Source organism: Anabrus simplex, chromosome 13 (genome assembly GCF_040414725.1).
Source record: "Anabrus simplex isolate iqAnaSimp1 chromosome 13, ASM4041472v1, whole genome shotgun sequence".
NCBI lineage: Eukaryota > Metazoa > Arthropoda > Insecta > Orthoptera > Tettigoniidae > Anabrus > Anabrus simplex.
The window spans coordinates 49,380,793-49,395,467 of record NC_090277.1 but is presented as its reverse complement, the minus strand read 5'-3'; the positions used below and the strand labels follow the sequence as shown (position 1 = coordinate 49,395,467).

The 14,675-nt window shown below is 39.6% G+C and overlaps 1 protein-coding gene across 3 annotated transcripts in view; it reads right to left on the bottom strand.

The window, feature by feature from the left end:
- The window catches only part of LOC136885040 (uncharacterized), a 125,095-nt gene that overhangs the window by 75,707 nt on the left and 34,713 nt on the right, over positions 1–14,675 (bottom strand). For all 3 annotated transcript variants that reach the window (XM_067157427.2, XM_067157429.2, XM_067157426.2), the window contains exon 4: positions 12,769–13,753. In XM_067157427.2, coding sequence (XP_067013528.2) covers positions 12,769–13,753 — 985 coding nt within the window. The remainder of the gene's footprint in view (positions 1–12,768; positions 13,754–14,675) is intronic.

The following is a 14,675-nucleotide window of genomic DNA, read 5'->3' as shown; positions in this document are numbered from 1 at the left end:
CACCACAATCATCACTCGGAACTCAAATGCTTTCTAGGCAAGGAGTTTAGATCAGCACAGAAATGACACTGCCTACCCCACAAATTAATAATACATATATTCTCATGGACTGTTAAACACTGCCTTCCAATGTTCCAGCAATTTTTCAACTGCATGCCAGAAGGAATTCCACAAAGTCTTCTTTGTCTTGCCCTACACACAACATATTCTTCTGAGGAAGGACACCAACTTTGCACACAATGTTGCCATTTTCTTTGGCCTTAGCAATGATGGGAAGAGCACAAGAAAAGTAGTTGGACTGAATTACACTTACCCGAGAAATATTTTACTCAATTACAAATTATTTTTTTCAACAAGTAATCAATAAAATTACAATTACTTTAGAGATCGCTAGTCTCAAGGAAATCACTGACACTTTCTTCATATGGGGCTGGAATAATACAAAGGTTGCAGGGGAAAAAAAATTACTTCATTTGGAGTTTCTTTTTTTTTAAGCACAGAGAAATTAAGTGACCATCATCATTAGGAGAAACTAAGGACAATACCTTGGAAATTTCAAAATGATTTTTCCCATGATTTTTATTTTAATTAATGACTTAAGCATTTCAAAGAATTTCCCATTTATATAGCAAAAAAATTACTAGGTTCTTAAAATTCTCATTGGTAAGCCCCGACATCTATGGGCGAAGTATATTTTTCATTTGCTGAAAAAGTGCCCCACATGAGCACCTGAAGGAATACCTCAGTTTAATTTTAATAATGTTATTTGCTTTACGTCCAGTTTAATTTTAAGAAGATGGTTGGTATGATGTCTTTGAAAGTACTGCAGAGGAACTAAAGTATATCATCCAGTACTAGTGAAGATACTGGTTCTGCTGTAGTAGAACAGAAAAAGTTACCTCCATCGTCAATTATTGTTTCCCTGTTTCTGCTTCCATGCAATGTATCTTAATTACTAGAACATAACGACTACAATTTTATTTCAACAAGTAAATTGCAAGTAGAAATTATATTTTTTTTAAAGTAATGGTTACAAGTATAAATTACTTAGCATGTAATCAATACAAATAATTCAGTTACTTTTACTCAATTACTTTCCAACTCTGGGCCTCAGCCATTTCTTTCTTTCCTCAGTTTTTCACCACAATAATTCAGAAAGAAAAAAAAGATGATCAATGTTCAAGTTGAAATGAACTGTGACAAACAACAAAATGGGTAAAAAATATAATGCATTGATTTTCATCATTTTTTTCTCAAAATGTTCAGTATCCCATGCACCCTATGTAATAAACTTCTCTCATAGAAACCAAATGCCACAGGATGGCTTAACTTATCACAAATGACCAAATTATCACTATGTACTACTATATTCGAAGAAAAATCTTCACGTTTATATTTACAAACAAGTTTGATGTTCTCTCATCAGAGAGTTACGAGATTGAAATTAACATCAGACTGATTAACCCTTACCGCTTGTCTGTCGGGTGAGGCCCAACATTACGATATTCCCGTTCCGGTCTTTAATCGCCTACCGCTCGCCTGCCATCTCTTAGCCGAAAGAATGCACGATGCTAAACTGTGCTGCCATCTTTCGCTTCAGCGTGGAACTTCGTAGAATCCAGATACTATTTGACAGTAAGTCAAACATCTATTATTTACATGGCAGTGTAGCTGTCGGCTGTCAACTCACACACACGATAGCTAGAGCGATAGAAACAAACATGGTCGCCATGTGCTCCTCTAGTCATATATAGTGTACTGTTCAATGGTGTATATGTCACGTTATACATAAAACCACAGTATTTTCGCACTTCTAATCCTTCCTTGTACCCTAACAAATATATCTAATAGCATCTGACGATGCCTAAAAGTGAACTGGCGATGGTTGGCTTGTGTACCGTAACCAACATGTGCCTGATACTGATGGCTGGCACAATTATAAATCAACAAATTCTGATATCAGGACATCACTGTTTACAGCGGTTTCAGCCTACAAATTACCGCGAGGTATGAAATCACAAACTTAAGAGTTTTTCAACTGCTTTTTACCGATAATTTGTTCATGGAAATTATTAACGAAACCAGTCAGTATGTGATAACGATAGTAATAATAATAACACTATAAATGCAAAATAACTTGTCTTAAATTGCACATATTGGTTTTATTTCCTCTAGTATAGCTTGCTGTAAATGTGTATAGACTAAATACAACATTTAAAAGCAAGTGCTATCTCCTAAATCGTGAAAAATGAATACAGGTCATATAGATAGAAATTCACATTTAAAATGTGAGTAGTAGAGACAACACAGACAACTTTAATTCGAGGCGTTAGGGTTAAAGGAGGAGAAATATTCCATAAAAAGTAAAATCCATGAGCAATAAAAGCCACATTAAAAAAGGGAGAGACAGAGAGAAGAATACAATCAGGGTATAAAATGACGGAACAGAAAGGATAGGAACAATACTTTTTCTTCACTGAACAATTTAGTTTGTCAAAACAAGAAAACAGGAGATTTCAAATCAAAAATTAAATACCAACTTTGCACACACTTCAAGATGGACTACGGTTAAAAGACAACATTAAGAATTGCATCCTAAGTAAAGCTCATCACTACATACTGTGCATGCAAAATTCATATGTATAACCACAAATAGAGACAGAATCAATATAGAAATATATTCAGATATTTTCCTTTGACACTGTTAATGGTGTCCCTAGATGCCAACCAGTTGACAGGTTAGTCATGAAAAAACAGAAATGCAGCATCACATAGTACAAATAGCTCCTTGCAGGAAAACAGAAATAATAATCCTAATAATAATAATAATAATAATAATAATAATAATAATGATGGTTTTACGACCCACTATTTCTGACGGTTTTCGGGGACACTAAGGTGCGGAATTTTGTCTTGCAGGAATTCTTAGCAACAGGAGTCAGATGGGGTTGGACATTTTCTTGTGTAATGGGGACGTTATTGCACATTTATTAACCCTCTTTGTGCCATGCTCTCATGCCGAGAATGTGTCAAAAATGCCAGCTGATTAGTAGCATTTTGCAACTCTCTAATCAAAGAGACACATAATTTACAATTTTGAATATTATGACTTTAAACTTGCAAGAATTGTTGACGATGGTACGTACTTACCACCAACAATGATTACAATATCGATAGGTTTCAAAATATTTTTTGGTAAATATTTTCTGAACAAAACAAAAAATCAAATTTCAAAAATAGCAATAAAATGATTCAAAATTAAAATTACAGATAAATTGCAATGTAGCCATCCTAGTGAATAAACACAGGAATTTTGAAATAAGTATCTATTCAGTAGTTTAGTAGGTAATTACAGTTACATAACTGCCAATCGTCACATGACCAGAGAAACGCATGAAATTCAGAAATCCGATGTGCATAAATAAATGAACCAATGAGGCGCGTAGTGATAAAATTAGAAAGCACATTCTTTACCGTACGGAAACAAAACATAAGATATTGTCATCTGCCACTCATAATCGTGCTAAATGCAGATAGTAAGGCGTGCTATTTAAACGGCGATACAATAAAAACCTTTCTTCATAAACTTAACCATAATAGGTATTTTATTTGATCCAGTATTGACTTGTCTGAATCTATTAAAGAAACTATTTAAAATAGTTTATGTCGAGTCCACCTTGTCAATACCTACACTTTTAATTTGACATCACTGATAAAGGGAATGGATATTTTTCCTGAAACATGTATGATAAAGTAAACAATTTTCAATCATTAAAAGTGTATTGACAATGTAGACCCAAAAACAAACTATTTTAATCAGTTTCTTTAATACGGTAAAACCTCATTAAGACGTTTCTGCAAGGGACAAGGAAAAAGAACATGTTACGTGAGAAAGCGTACCATTGTCCGTTACTGGACATTGTAAATTTTCCAGCTAACTCATTCCTGGTTGCAGGAGTTTCGCCCCAGTGTGCTAAGCTGGGCTCACCAGTTGGTAAATAGCACACCTACCATGAAGCATGACTAGTGCATACCGTGGAGGCCATTGCGTAGGCTACTTGGAGCCACCAGCAGTTGCATGCATAGATGTTGATTTCCATAGGTTCCCTATGGGAATCAACATCTTTATCATCTGATGGCCAGGCAGGCATCAATTTATGAAAATGAGACAAAGTGTCTCAAGTCCAACTCATTGGCTGAATGGTTAGTATTGAGGCCTTCGGTTCGGAGGGTCCCGGGTTCGATTCCCGGCCGGGTCGGAGATTTTAATAGTGTGTGATTAATTCTTCTGGCTCGGGGACTGGGTGTTTGTGTTTGTCCCAACACTTTCATCTTCATATTCAGACAACGCACTACACAACCAACCACCACAGAAACACGTAATAGTGATTACATCCTTCCATATAGGGTTGGCGTCAGGAAGGGCATCTGGCCGTAAAACAGGGCCAAATCCACATGTGCGACACAATTTGCACCTGCGACCCCACACGTGGGAAAAGCGGTAGTAGTAGTAGTAGAAGAAGAAGAAGAAGAAGAAGAAGAAGAAGAGACAAAGTGTCTCAAGTGCAGTGGCACTGCCAGTTGCTCCAAGTAACCTATGCAGTGACTTCCACGGTATACACTAGCCATCCCGTCTTGGTAGGTGTGCCCAACTGATGAGTCCAACTTAGCATGCTGGGACGAAACGCTGGCAACCAGGAATGAGTGAGCTGGAAAATTTATAATGTCCAATAACGGACCAACTATATTGGTATTGACACGATATAGGCTTTTGGGCTTATGCCTTGTCAAGAAAATAAGGTGAAATTCTTTATGTTTCGCAGAGAACTATGCTCTGCGCCATCAGAAGAAAATCTCGACTGTGAATTTTGAAGCCTTCTTACAAGCATCTTCCCCATAGAGGTTTTTAATGTTGCCATTGATGATTTCACGACCCGTACTTATAGACGTGATATAGGCTTTTGGGCTAGTGCCGCGTCAAGAAAATAAGGTGAAATTTTTTACGTTTGGAATGATAAATTTACTCATTCGGAACAAATATTTCAGGTTCCCTATGGGAATCAACATCTTTATCATGTGATGGCCAGGCATGGCTCCAAGTAGCCTACGCAGTGGCCTCCACGGTATGCACTAGCCATGCGTCTTGGTAGGTGTGCTATTTACCAACACATGAGCCCAACTTAGCACACTGGGGCGAAATGCTGGCAATAAGGAATGAGTTAGCAGGAAATGGACCAACTATATTGGTATTATTAATTTACTCATTCAGAACAAATATTTCAGGTTCCGTATGGAAATCATTATCCTTATGGGATTTTACGTAGTATATCTTCAGGTACAGAGAAAACTCTACGAGAAGAGAGTATTAACACGTTCCGTGCGGTTCGGGTCACCATGTGCCCCGAAACATGTTACTCTTATCCGTCGGTGCGAACTTCCCAGAATTGCGAAGTAAGTAACTACGTCCTAGTTACGAATTTCTGTTAACTAATGGCAACATAGTGTTCCAATTGAAGTAAAGGATCGAGGCATACTGCTAGTTTTGATCGGCCCACCGGTGACCCAATTATTTCCGGGGTCATTTCTGTTTCACGCAATTGTTGAATCGGAACACTGTCGCACAGGTAAATACGCTGGAATGTCTCCTCAACAATAACGCACACAACAAGTGCACATGCATGGTTTAGGATGTCATACTAGGGAGTAAACAAAGTCAAATTCGTCAGGTCACTGGTGACCCGAACCGATAATAACTAAAGGCAGCATCGGGTCACCGGTGGGCCGATACGACGTAACATTAAGTCATCGAAATTCACTGCCGCAGGGAACGTGTTAAAAGGTGTGAAAAACACGAGAGAAGAAATATGAAAACTTATTCTGCTGGGGCTTATAAAATAATAGTGCACTGAAAAGTGTTCAAAACACCAAACAACAAATATGAAAACATTGGAAAGTGTCCCATAAAAATATCAAAATATTACTGCAGATCACACTCTGAAGACCAAGACAAAAGTCCAAGAGGGCGACCAAGACTCAGGTACAAGGACATGGTGAAGATTGACATTCAACAGCAAGGACATAATTCGGAAAGCATCGGAGAAGGAGAGAAGTTCAAAGACCGCAACTGGTGGAGAAGCCTCATTCGCCAACCCATCGCTTAAGATGGAACGACGTGGGATACGTATATATGTATGTACACTCTTTCTAAAACAAATGTTAGTAGAAGCCTTTTATTTTGGACCAATTGGTTATTAAACATTATTATTCCGGTCAAACACTTAAGACAATGAACTGGAGATTACACACGACCATGTGCGACTGCAACAGAATGACTCTGGCTGCCATTTTGAATGAAAACTTTGACTGACCAGGACCGATTTGAGTGATCGAGTCGAAACGGGAAGGTGCGAGTTTAAACATCCACGCCAATTCTGCGCGCCTGAAGATGTGGATGCCAGTCAACTTGCTAACAGACTTCAATTTTGTCTCCATTAGTAAGGAATTTCACTACTTTTTCCGTATCCATAATTAGGCTATCACAAGACAAATATGCACCACGCTGGTCAACTTCTCACAATTATGTTCCAGATATAGGCTATTGGACGACAAATATTCGCTCACCTTCACTGTACAACTAAACACGAAAGACATTTCTAACTTCTGAATGGAATGCGAAATTAAGCACAAACAGGCTGAGTATGTTATTCTGCAGTTTCACTGCTAACTGGCAAGCTAAACTGAGCATTTATGAGGTTAATGGCTTGCTTCCCAAAGGTGCAATCTATCCTGTGAATCTTCAAGAATTCAAGGCCTTTACCCGTTATACGCAGCTGCGGTGAGGGCTCTTACCCGAGTTGCATAACAAGTTTCTTCCATAAGGGATGACAATATTTTCAGGGCTAGGAAAAATGTGATCCTACTAAGCAGCAATAGTGAATATTCATGGTGTGATAAGTGAGGTATTTTTATACAGATTTAATATGATGAGAAATGGGACTTCGAATTTACGATGTGCTAAGTGGGAAAACCTGTTAATGAGGAACTCACTAAAGAGGTTTCACTGTATATCGTTGTTGGCACTTTACGCACAAGTATCAAATAACGATATATTGTTGTCTGACATTCTAAAGGTTAATCAAATATGCACGAATTTTATCAGTTTCTTTGTACTAAGAATAACATTACAGTGGAACCTTGGACTGCGAGCATAATTCATTCCAGCTACATGCTTGTAATCCAAAGCGCTCGTATATCAAAGCAAGTTTTCCCACAAGAAACAATCGAAACGCGGATGATTCGTCCACAACACAAAAACATTCGCATACCACTTCTAAAACAAAATATAACGTAAAACAAATTAAAGTGCACTTTTCCTTACAATAGAATCATTGTTGGTGTGAGGGAGACAAGAGATGACATGAGAAGTGTTATGCGTAGCACGAATTTCACTAACGGAATCACTGCTATCTGTTGGCTCACTGAAATTGTTTCCTTTTCGTGCAACTTTAACGAGGAACCTGTCCAATGTCTGTTTCTTTGGCCTCTTTTGAGGATTTCACGAAAATGTGACACTGCATTGTCAATGAACTGATTCATCGCTCGCACTGCTACAGCCTTATTCGGGTGGTGTTTTTCTACAAAATTTTGCACAGTTTCCAACATTTTGCACTTCTCCCGAATCTCAGTTGAAGTGAGAGATCCCATTGACTTTTCCTCCTCCTCTTCCCCGGACGAGATCTCCATAACCTCCTGATGTTCGTGATGCAGGTCCATCAGTTGGTTGGTGGTCAGCTCCTGGCTATGTTCTTCCTTCAGCTCTTGAATGTCCACGTCATTCACCTCCAACGCCATAGTCTTCCCTAAGGACACAATTTCATCGACAATCGGCGGCTCATTGTCACCAACAATCCCCTCAAAGTCAAGTCCAAGAACACAGTCAGGCCACAGCTTTCCCCGAGTGGAAGTTAGAGTTCTCTTGGTGACTCCATCCAGTCTTTATCGATGATCTTCAGGTAGTTCACGATGGGGAAATGATTTCTCCCAAACTCTCGGAGGGTAAGGTTTGTTCCTTCAGTTACTTCAAAGCATCGCTGAAATCAGTACTTTGGTGAAGTTCGAAATGACTTGCTGATCCATAGGCTGGAGTAGTGGAGTAGTGTTAGGAGGAAGGAACTTAACCTTAACGAACTTGAATTCTTCCAGTAAGTCGTCCTCAAGGCCTGGAGGATGAGCAGAAGCATTGGCCATAACCAGAAAGACTTTGAGCGGCAGATTATGTTCTGAAAGGTATTTCTTCACTACAGGACCAAAGACCTCGTTCATCCATTTAACAAACGAACAGAGGAGGCGAAAACGTAGGCTCACGTGAAGCTCGTTTTGCGGAACCTCACTCGTTTATGAAGTTACGATTTATTTAAAATGTTCGCTCGTCTTGCAAAACACTCGTAGACCAAGTTACTCGCATTCCGAGGTTTCACTGTATATGAATTCTATGATCCCTTTATCATAATTTAATATTTGTTTCAGAATGATTAGATATAGGCCTATGAACTGTGACTTTTAGACCCGAGAAGTGAAGATACAGCTGGGATTCGAAGTGTTGGTGCTGAAACAGCTTCCTATTTGAAATGAATTATAGTGCTATAGTTGGTGCAATGAATGATGGTAGTAAATAATTTATCTTGTGAATCACTGCATGATTCCAGAACTTTTCAAACGCTTATTAATAAAGATTTACATCATCTACATTTATGATAATGTGATGTTCGAAGACTGGTGGCAACATATGCATAGTAGTACTGTATATGAAATAATTTATTGTAAAACCATCATATCTCAAAAGGCCTTCAACACAGTCCCTCCAACGTGCTGCCTCCGTTGCTACATGTGTAGAAGGCACAGGATACCAGTAACAGTGCCTTTGTTAATGTCTGAGACCGACTGCCCTATCTCATAATGTATGATGTCCCGTGTAAGGAAACGCTTCCCTCAGAGTGGTTCCTTTAGTTTGGGGAACACCGGGCGAGTTGGCCATGTGGTTAGGAACGCGCAGTTGTGAGCTCGCATCCGGGAGATAGTGGGTTCGAACCCCACTGTCGGCAGCCCTAAAGACGGTTTTCCGTGGTTTCCCATTTTCACCCCAGGCAAATGCTGGGGCTCTAACTTACTTAAGGCCACGGCCGCTTCCTTCCCATTCCCCTTCCATCGTCGTCATAAGACCTATCTGTGTTGGTGCGACGTAAAACAAATAGTAAAAAAAAAAAAGTTTGGGGAACAGATCAAAGTCACAGGTACACATATCCGATGAATGGGGTGGATGCTTCAGAAACTCCCACCTCCACACAACCAATAATTCTCTCACAGAAGCTTCACTGTGACAGTCAGCATTGACGTGCAGTACAATGGGTGGATACGTTTGGAAATAGGGCAGTTTCCTGTGCAGTTCAGGATGAAGATGATGATCCAGAAACCTTCACTGATTTGGAGAAACCGAATAACGCAGTATGACATCCTGAATAGTGTATGCCACTATCAGCATCACTTCACCTTCCCTGGTTCCTGATGCAGGTTTTTGGGCCAGAGCAATTATGAATGGGCACTTCACTTCAGGCTCATGCAACAGAGCCCATATTTCATCTAATACGATGATCTGGTCCAGGAACATGTGACCATCCCTCATGTAACAGGCCAAATGGTTGTCACCAAGGGTGGAACAGTGCCATTCCAGAATGTCCATAAGATGACGGGGTACCCATCAGGATGAAATTTCACGGCACCCAAGCTCCATCTGCAACACATGCAGTACTGAAGGGTATCTTGTTCCTACCACTGTGGCTAAATCCCTTGCTGTCCATTCCTCATACACATGCAGAAGTGATTGAATCAACTCGACGAGCGCCACGTCAACCCCAGGACGGCCACCATGTGGTGCATTGTCCATGCCAGCTGCTCCCTCATAGGGCCACCATCTTATAAGGCGTGCTTTCCGTAGACTAGTATGACATTCAACTGCGTTAAAAAACAACACCTTAGAACAGTCTGGTTCAGACCCCGGTGGTATCAGAAAATTTGAGGCCTAGGGAGTCTTCCATTTTCACGCTCTATGTGGCCCTGGTTTTTCTGAAGCCAATACCTTCATTTTTCAAAATGTCCGATCCCTTCCATTTTTTCCCTCTGATTAGTGTTAACAGACGATGGTTGTCCAGCTGTACTTCCTCTTAAAACAATAATCACCACCACCTTTTACCAATGAATGGAGAGAAAGAGACAGGGGTGATCGACATGAAGATTGAATGGGCTCTTCGCTCCAAAACAGGTTTCTGTTGCAGGAGGAGACTGTGGTGTCCTTATTACTGTACAATTAATAGGTGACTGACTTGGGAATTCCTTACTGATAGAAATAGTCCCGTTTTGCTAAGAATATTTAATTACTTAAATGAAATTAATTTAAATTATCTAAATAAATAGAAATAATGGTCCCAGAAATAAAAAGACAGCTGAAGGTTCCAGACAAAATGTAAACTGGATAAATTAAAGACACCTACTGTCAAAATTATCACTGCCTTTTGGAAAAATTAAAGACAAGTGACTGTCAAACTCATCACTACCTTCTGAATACTTCTTTGAATTGCTTCCGAGGGGAATAACAGGGAGAAAAACAAGCGTCAAGAAACAGCAGATTCGAAACCAAGGATTAGCAATGGTGTACAGGTTATATGACAATACCATGGTAAGAGATTTACCATGGCTTTGTTATGCCTGTTATTTACCAAGATTGGTGCACCCAGCCATCAGTATTCTGATCTGTCTAAATAGATATCTAGTTCTGCCCATAAGAGCGCTGTTAACTACAGCGGCACGGGTGTATGTGTGACATAGAGGAGTGGTGGAGGGGGTCACATACTATGTGGCAACCGTACCGTGCACACTGTGAAGACGGGGTGACGTAAGTGTTTCGTTGCCACTTCCTTATCCGCTTTTGCGCTCCAGTTGTTTTGTTGGTTTTACACTCATTTTCTTTCTTTAGTTGTAATCCTAATCCCTTCTTGTGTAGTGTGTACTTTATTAGTAAATGTAGCCTACACAGTGGCCTCCACGGTATGCACTAGCCAGCGTCTTGGTAGGTGTGCTAGGTACCAACTGATGAGCCCAACATAGCACACGAGGCCGAAACGCTAGCAACCAGGAATGAGTTAGCTGGAAAATTTATAATGTCCAATAATGGACCATTTATATTGGTATTATAAATTGACTCATTCGGGACAAATATTTCAGTTTCCCTATGGGAATCAACATCTATATCATCTGATAGCCAAGCAGGCATCAATTTTTGATAAGGAGACAAAGTCTCTCACAGTGCATTGGCACTGCCGGTGGCTTCAAGTAGCCTATGCAGTGGCCTCCACGGTATGCACTAGCCAGTGCCTTTGTAGGTGTACTAGGTAACAACTGATGAGCACAACCTAGCACACGAGGCCGAAACACTGGCAACCAAGAATGAGTTACCTGGAAAATTTATAATGTCCAATAACGGACCATTTATATTGGTATTATAAATTTACTAATTCGGGACAAATATTTCATACTCCCTATGGGAATCAACATCTATATCGACATGAGAAATTACAAGAAAATATGTTGTGTCATACTTTTCTAGAAGCCTGGCCAAGAAATGTATATAAAGAGGCAGTCTGGGAAGGTGGAGCTGAGTTGTTAGCAAGAGTTGCTAGTGAAAGTCGTGAACTCATGTTGTGATTTTGTTGTGTTGGTAGCTGTTTCACATGCTAATATGGCAGCCTTCTTATTCGTAGCAGTCAAGCGTTCAAAATGGCGGTTCATTAATGTTAATATAATTTGTAAATAAAAACAATGTGCACAATTGACAGCATTTCGTGCGTGCGTCTTTGTGGTTACAACAGAAGACAATTGATTGGCTTATGTAGAAAATCCTCTGTCCTCTGTGTATGCTTATTGGAAAAGTTTATTTCTTTAAAATACAGTTTACAGCTTGGGAATCGTAAATAACTGCATTTAACTCCATGCTTAATATTTTCAGTCACTTTACATTTACTTCAGTTCTTTTAATTGCATTGCTTTTCCAGCATTAATAAAAAAAATAACCTCAATCTACGAGCCTGAACGCAACTACTTACAGTATGTGTTAACGACAGCTTGACATCCAGGCACGCAAATGCTTGTCTTTGATGCCATACTGTCGGGGAAGGTCGGCATGAGCCGAAGTGAGCTGTACGAAGTGAAATAGCTGAGGGTTCTTTTGTTTGTTGTCGGTTAATAAGTGGTACCAACTAAGAATACTACTAAATGTCCATCCATCCCTTCTCCCCTTGTATCAAGAACTCCTGAGATTTCAGCTGTTCATAACATGAGAAATCCATGCTTGGATGCTCTTGGGACCCTTGTCAGTATGGTTTTCAGATTTCCACTGATGTCTACAATTAACACGTTACCCTTATTCCATACTAATTTGTAGAAGTGTGCCATCATATCATTTCAAGACATTCAGAAATTATCCAGAGATTGGAGAAAAACTTAACAAACTTATGGGTAATGGTTTAGGAGAAATGCAGGTCAAAACTTTGCACAGGGCTGGGTGTACATAATAAACTGAAACACCCCATGTTAATTATACACACACACTCTCTCTTTTTTCGTAAGATTGAGAGAAAAGGTGAAAGCCCAATTCATGGGGCTGCAATCAATTTTTGAAGTCATATACAGCAATACAAATCAATTCATAAAAATACTTACGTCTTGCCTCCTGGCAGGCGTTCATACAGAAAATTGGTAGGTATCTGACAGCCAAATGCTGACCTATGAATAATCTGAGCAGGTCCATCATTCTGTTCTGTCATTTCGATCAACACAAGTCTGCCAAAAGGGGAACTATTAATAGCGTTGAATGCTGCACTAACATCAGCCTTATTAGGACGCGGATTGTCTGGATCTTCTTCATCTGGATCCACTTCCATCACATCATCATCAGCACTTTCATTAACATTGTTCGTCGGCCTGTCTATGTGATATGTCCTCACTCCGCCATAATGGGAAAAGGATAAGGGTTTCACATCACCAGACGGGGTCGTGAAAGTTCTCTCGGAAACTGATGTTGATGGCTGGGCACTTTTGGAATTGTTCTGAACTCTTCTCTCAAAGAGAGAAGTCAGCGGAGGTACAGAATTGTTGTCCTGCGGCTGAGAACTAGACCCAGTTGAGAAAGGAACAGCTGGAGGCGAAAATGCTGCTGGATTAGGTTTTGTGTCCTGAAACCTGGCAGAACTAGATGCCTGAAGATTTTGAGGGAAATTGGAATTTTTTACAGGTCCACCATTAGGCGATTCTTTCTTTGGGACAGAATTGGGTGAGTCTGCTGATCCAGACACAATATTACTCATTTTTATTGACTGTGGCATTTTAGAATCTAATGATTCATGCTGAGATGATGCAAATGCACCCTTAGATATGTTTTCTTGTATATTTTCAGAGGGTTTAATTTTAGATGATTCAGATGATGCTTGCATGGAACTGGACTTCTCCAATATGATTTGACAATCTGGAGATTCTTCTGTAGGTTCTGAAGATGCAGCTACAAAATTAGTAAATTTCCTATTTTTTGCTGGTGTGCAATCTGATTTAGGGGCCGAACTAGAATTTGAGTTGTCTTTCTTTGGAGCAGCATTATTAACTGATGAAGGTGAGGGGTGCTCAGAAGTTTGATCTTGAGGTCTCTTCAGTCCTGTAAACAAAACAGACGGGTTAGAATAAATAGAACATTCACAAAAAATACCAAATAAACTCTAGTAATGGTCTCAGCAAGTTTGAACATAATGTTTTAATCTTTCAAACCCAGGTAGGTCATGCACACTTAAGAGTAATATGAATATCTGAACATAGTTGACTACATATAATGAGTATTCTCCACATATTTTTTCAACAGTTCGTACCAAAATATGCAGGTGTGCGCATTAGTCAGAGTAAGATTGTTACCATCCTTGTAATATCTGAATCCCATTATACACTGGCATTGTGTACAGCGTCGGTTACCTAATTAGAAGAGTATTACATGTTAGAATCACCTGTTACTTTAGCTGCAGGTGGAACAAGTTCTCAGTATCGCTTGTTCTTGGGTAAAGAAAAGCTTAGCATTATTAAAGAAGCAGAGAATATTTATCGTAAATCATGCAATGGGAATTAAGAACGATATTAGCAAAAGTTGTATTCACAACTGGCAGAAAAGTAAAACTTTACTTCAACAAGCAAATACATAGTAATCAGTGGGTGTTTCATAGCTGAAAAGCAAGCAACCAGTCATAAAAATAGGCCGAGCAAAACACTATACTAATTCACATAATGGACGCCATCATATAACGTATTAACCGCCAATTTTCCCCTTAAAATTCTGAAAAAGAATTTCCCGTTTAACCCATTGGAGGCTGAATTTTTTTCACCCACCTTTATCTCTCCCCATTTATTCTGAGTATCACCACCGGGGAGAAGCGAGTCACGTACAAACTTGTTTGTTACATCTGTTATGTGTGTCTAGGAATCAGTTCCCCAGAATGAATCAAGAACGTCTAGTTCTGTAGATTAATCACTCAGCTGCCTGGAAAACCACTGGATTTATGCTGTTTTACTAGGGGAATTTTGACCTGGGTACT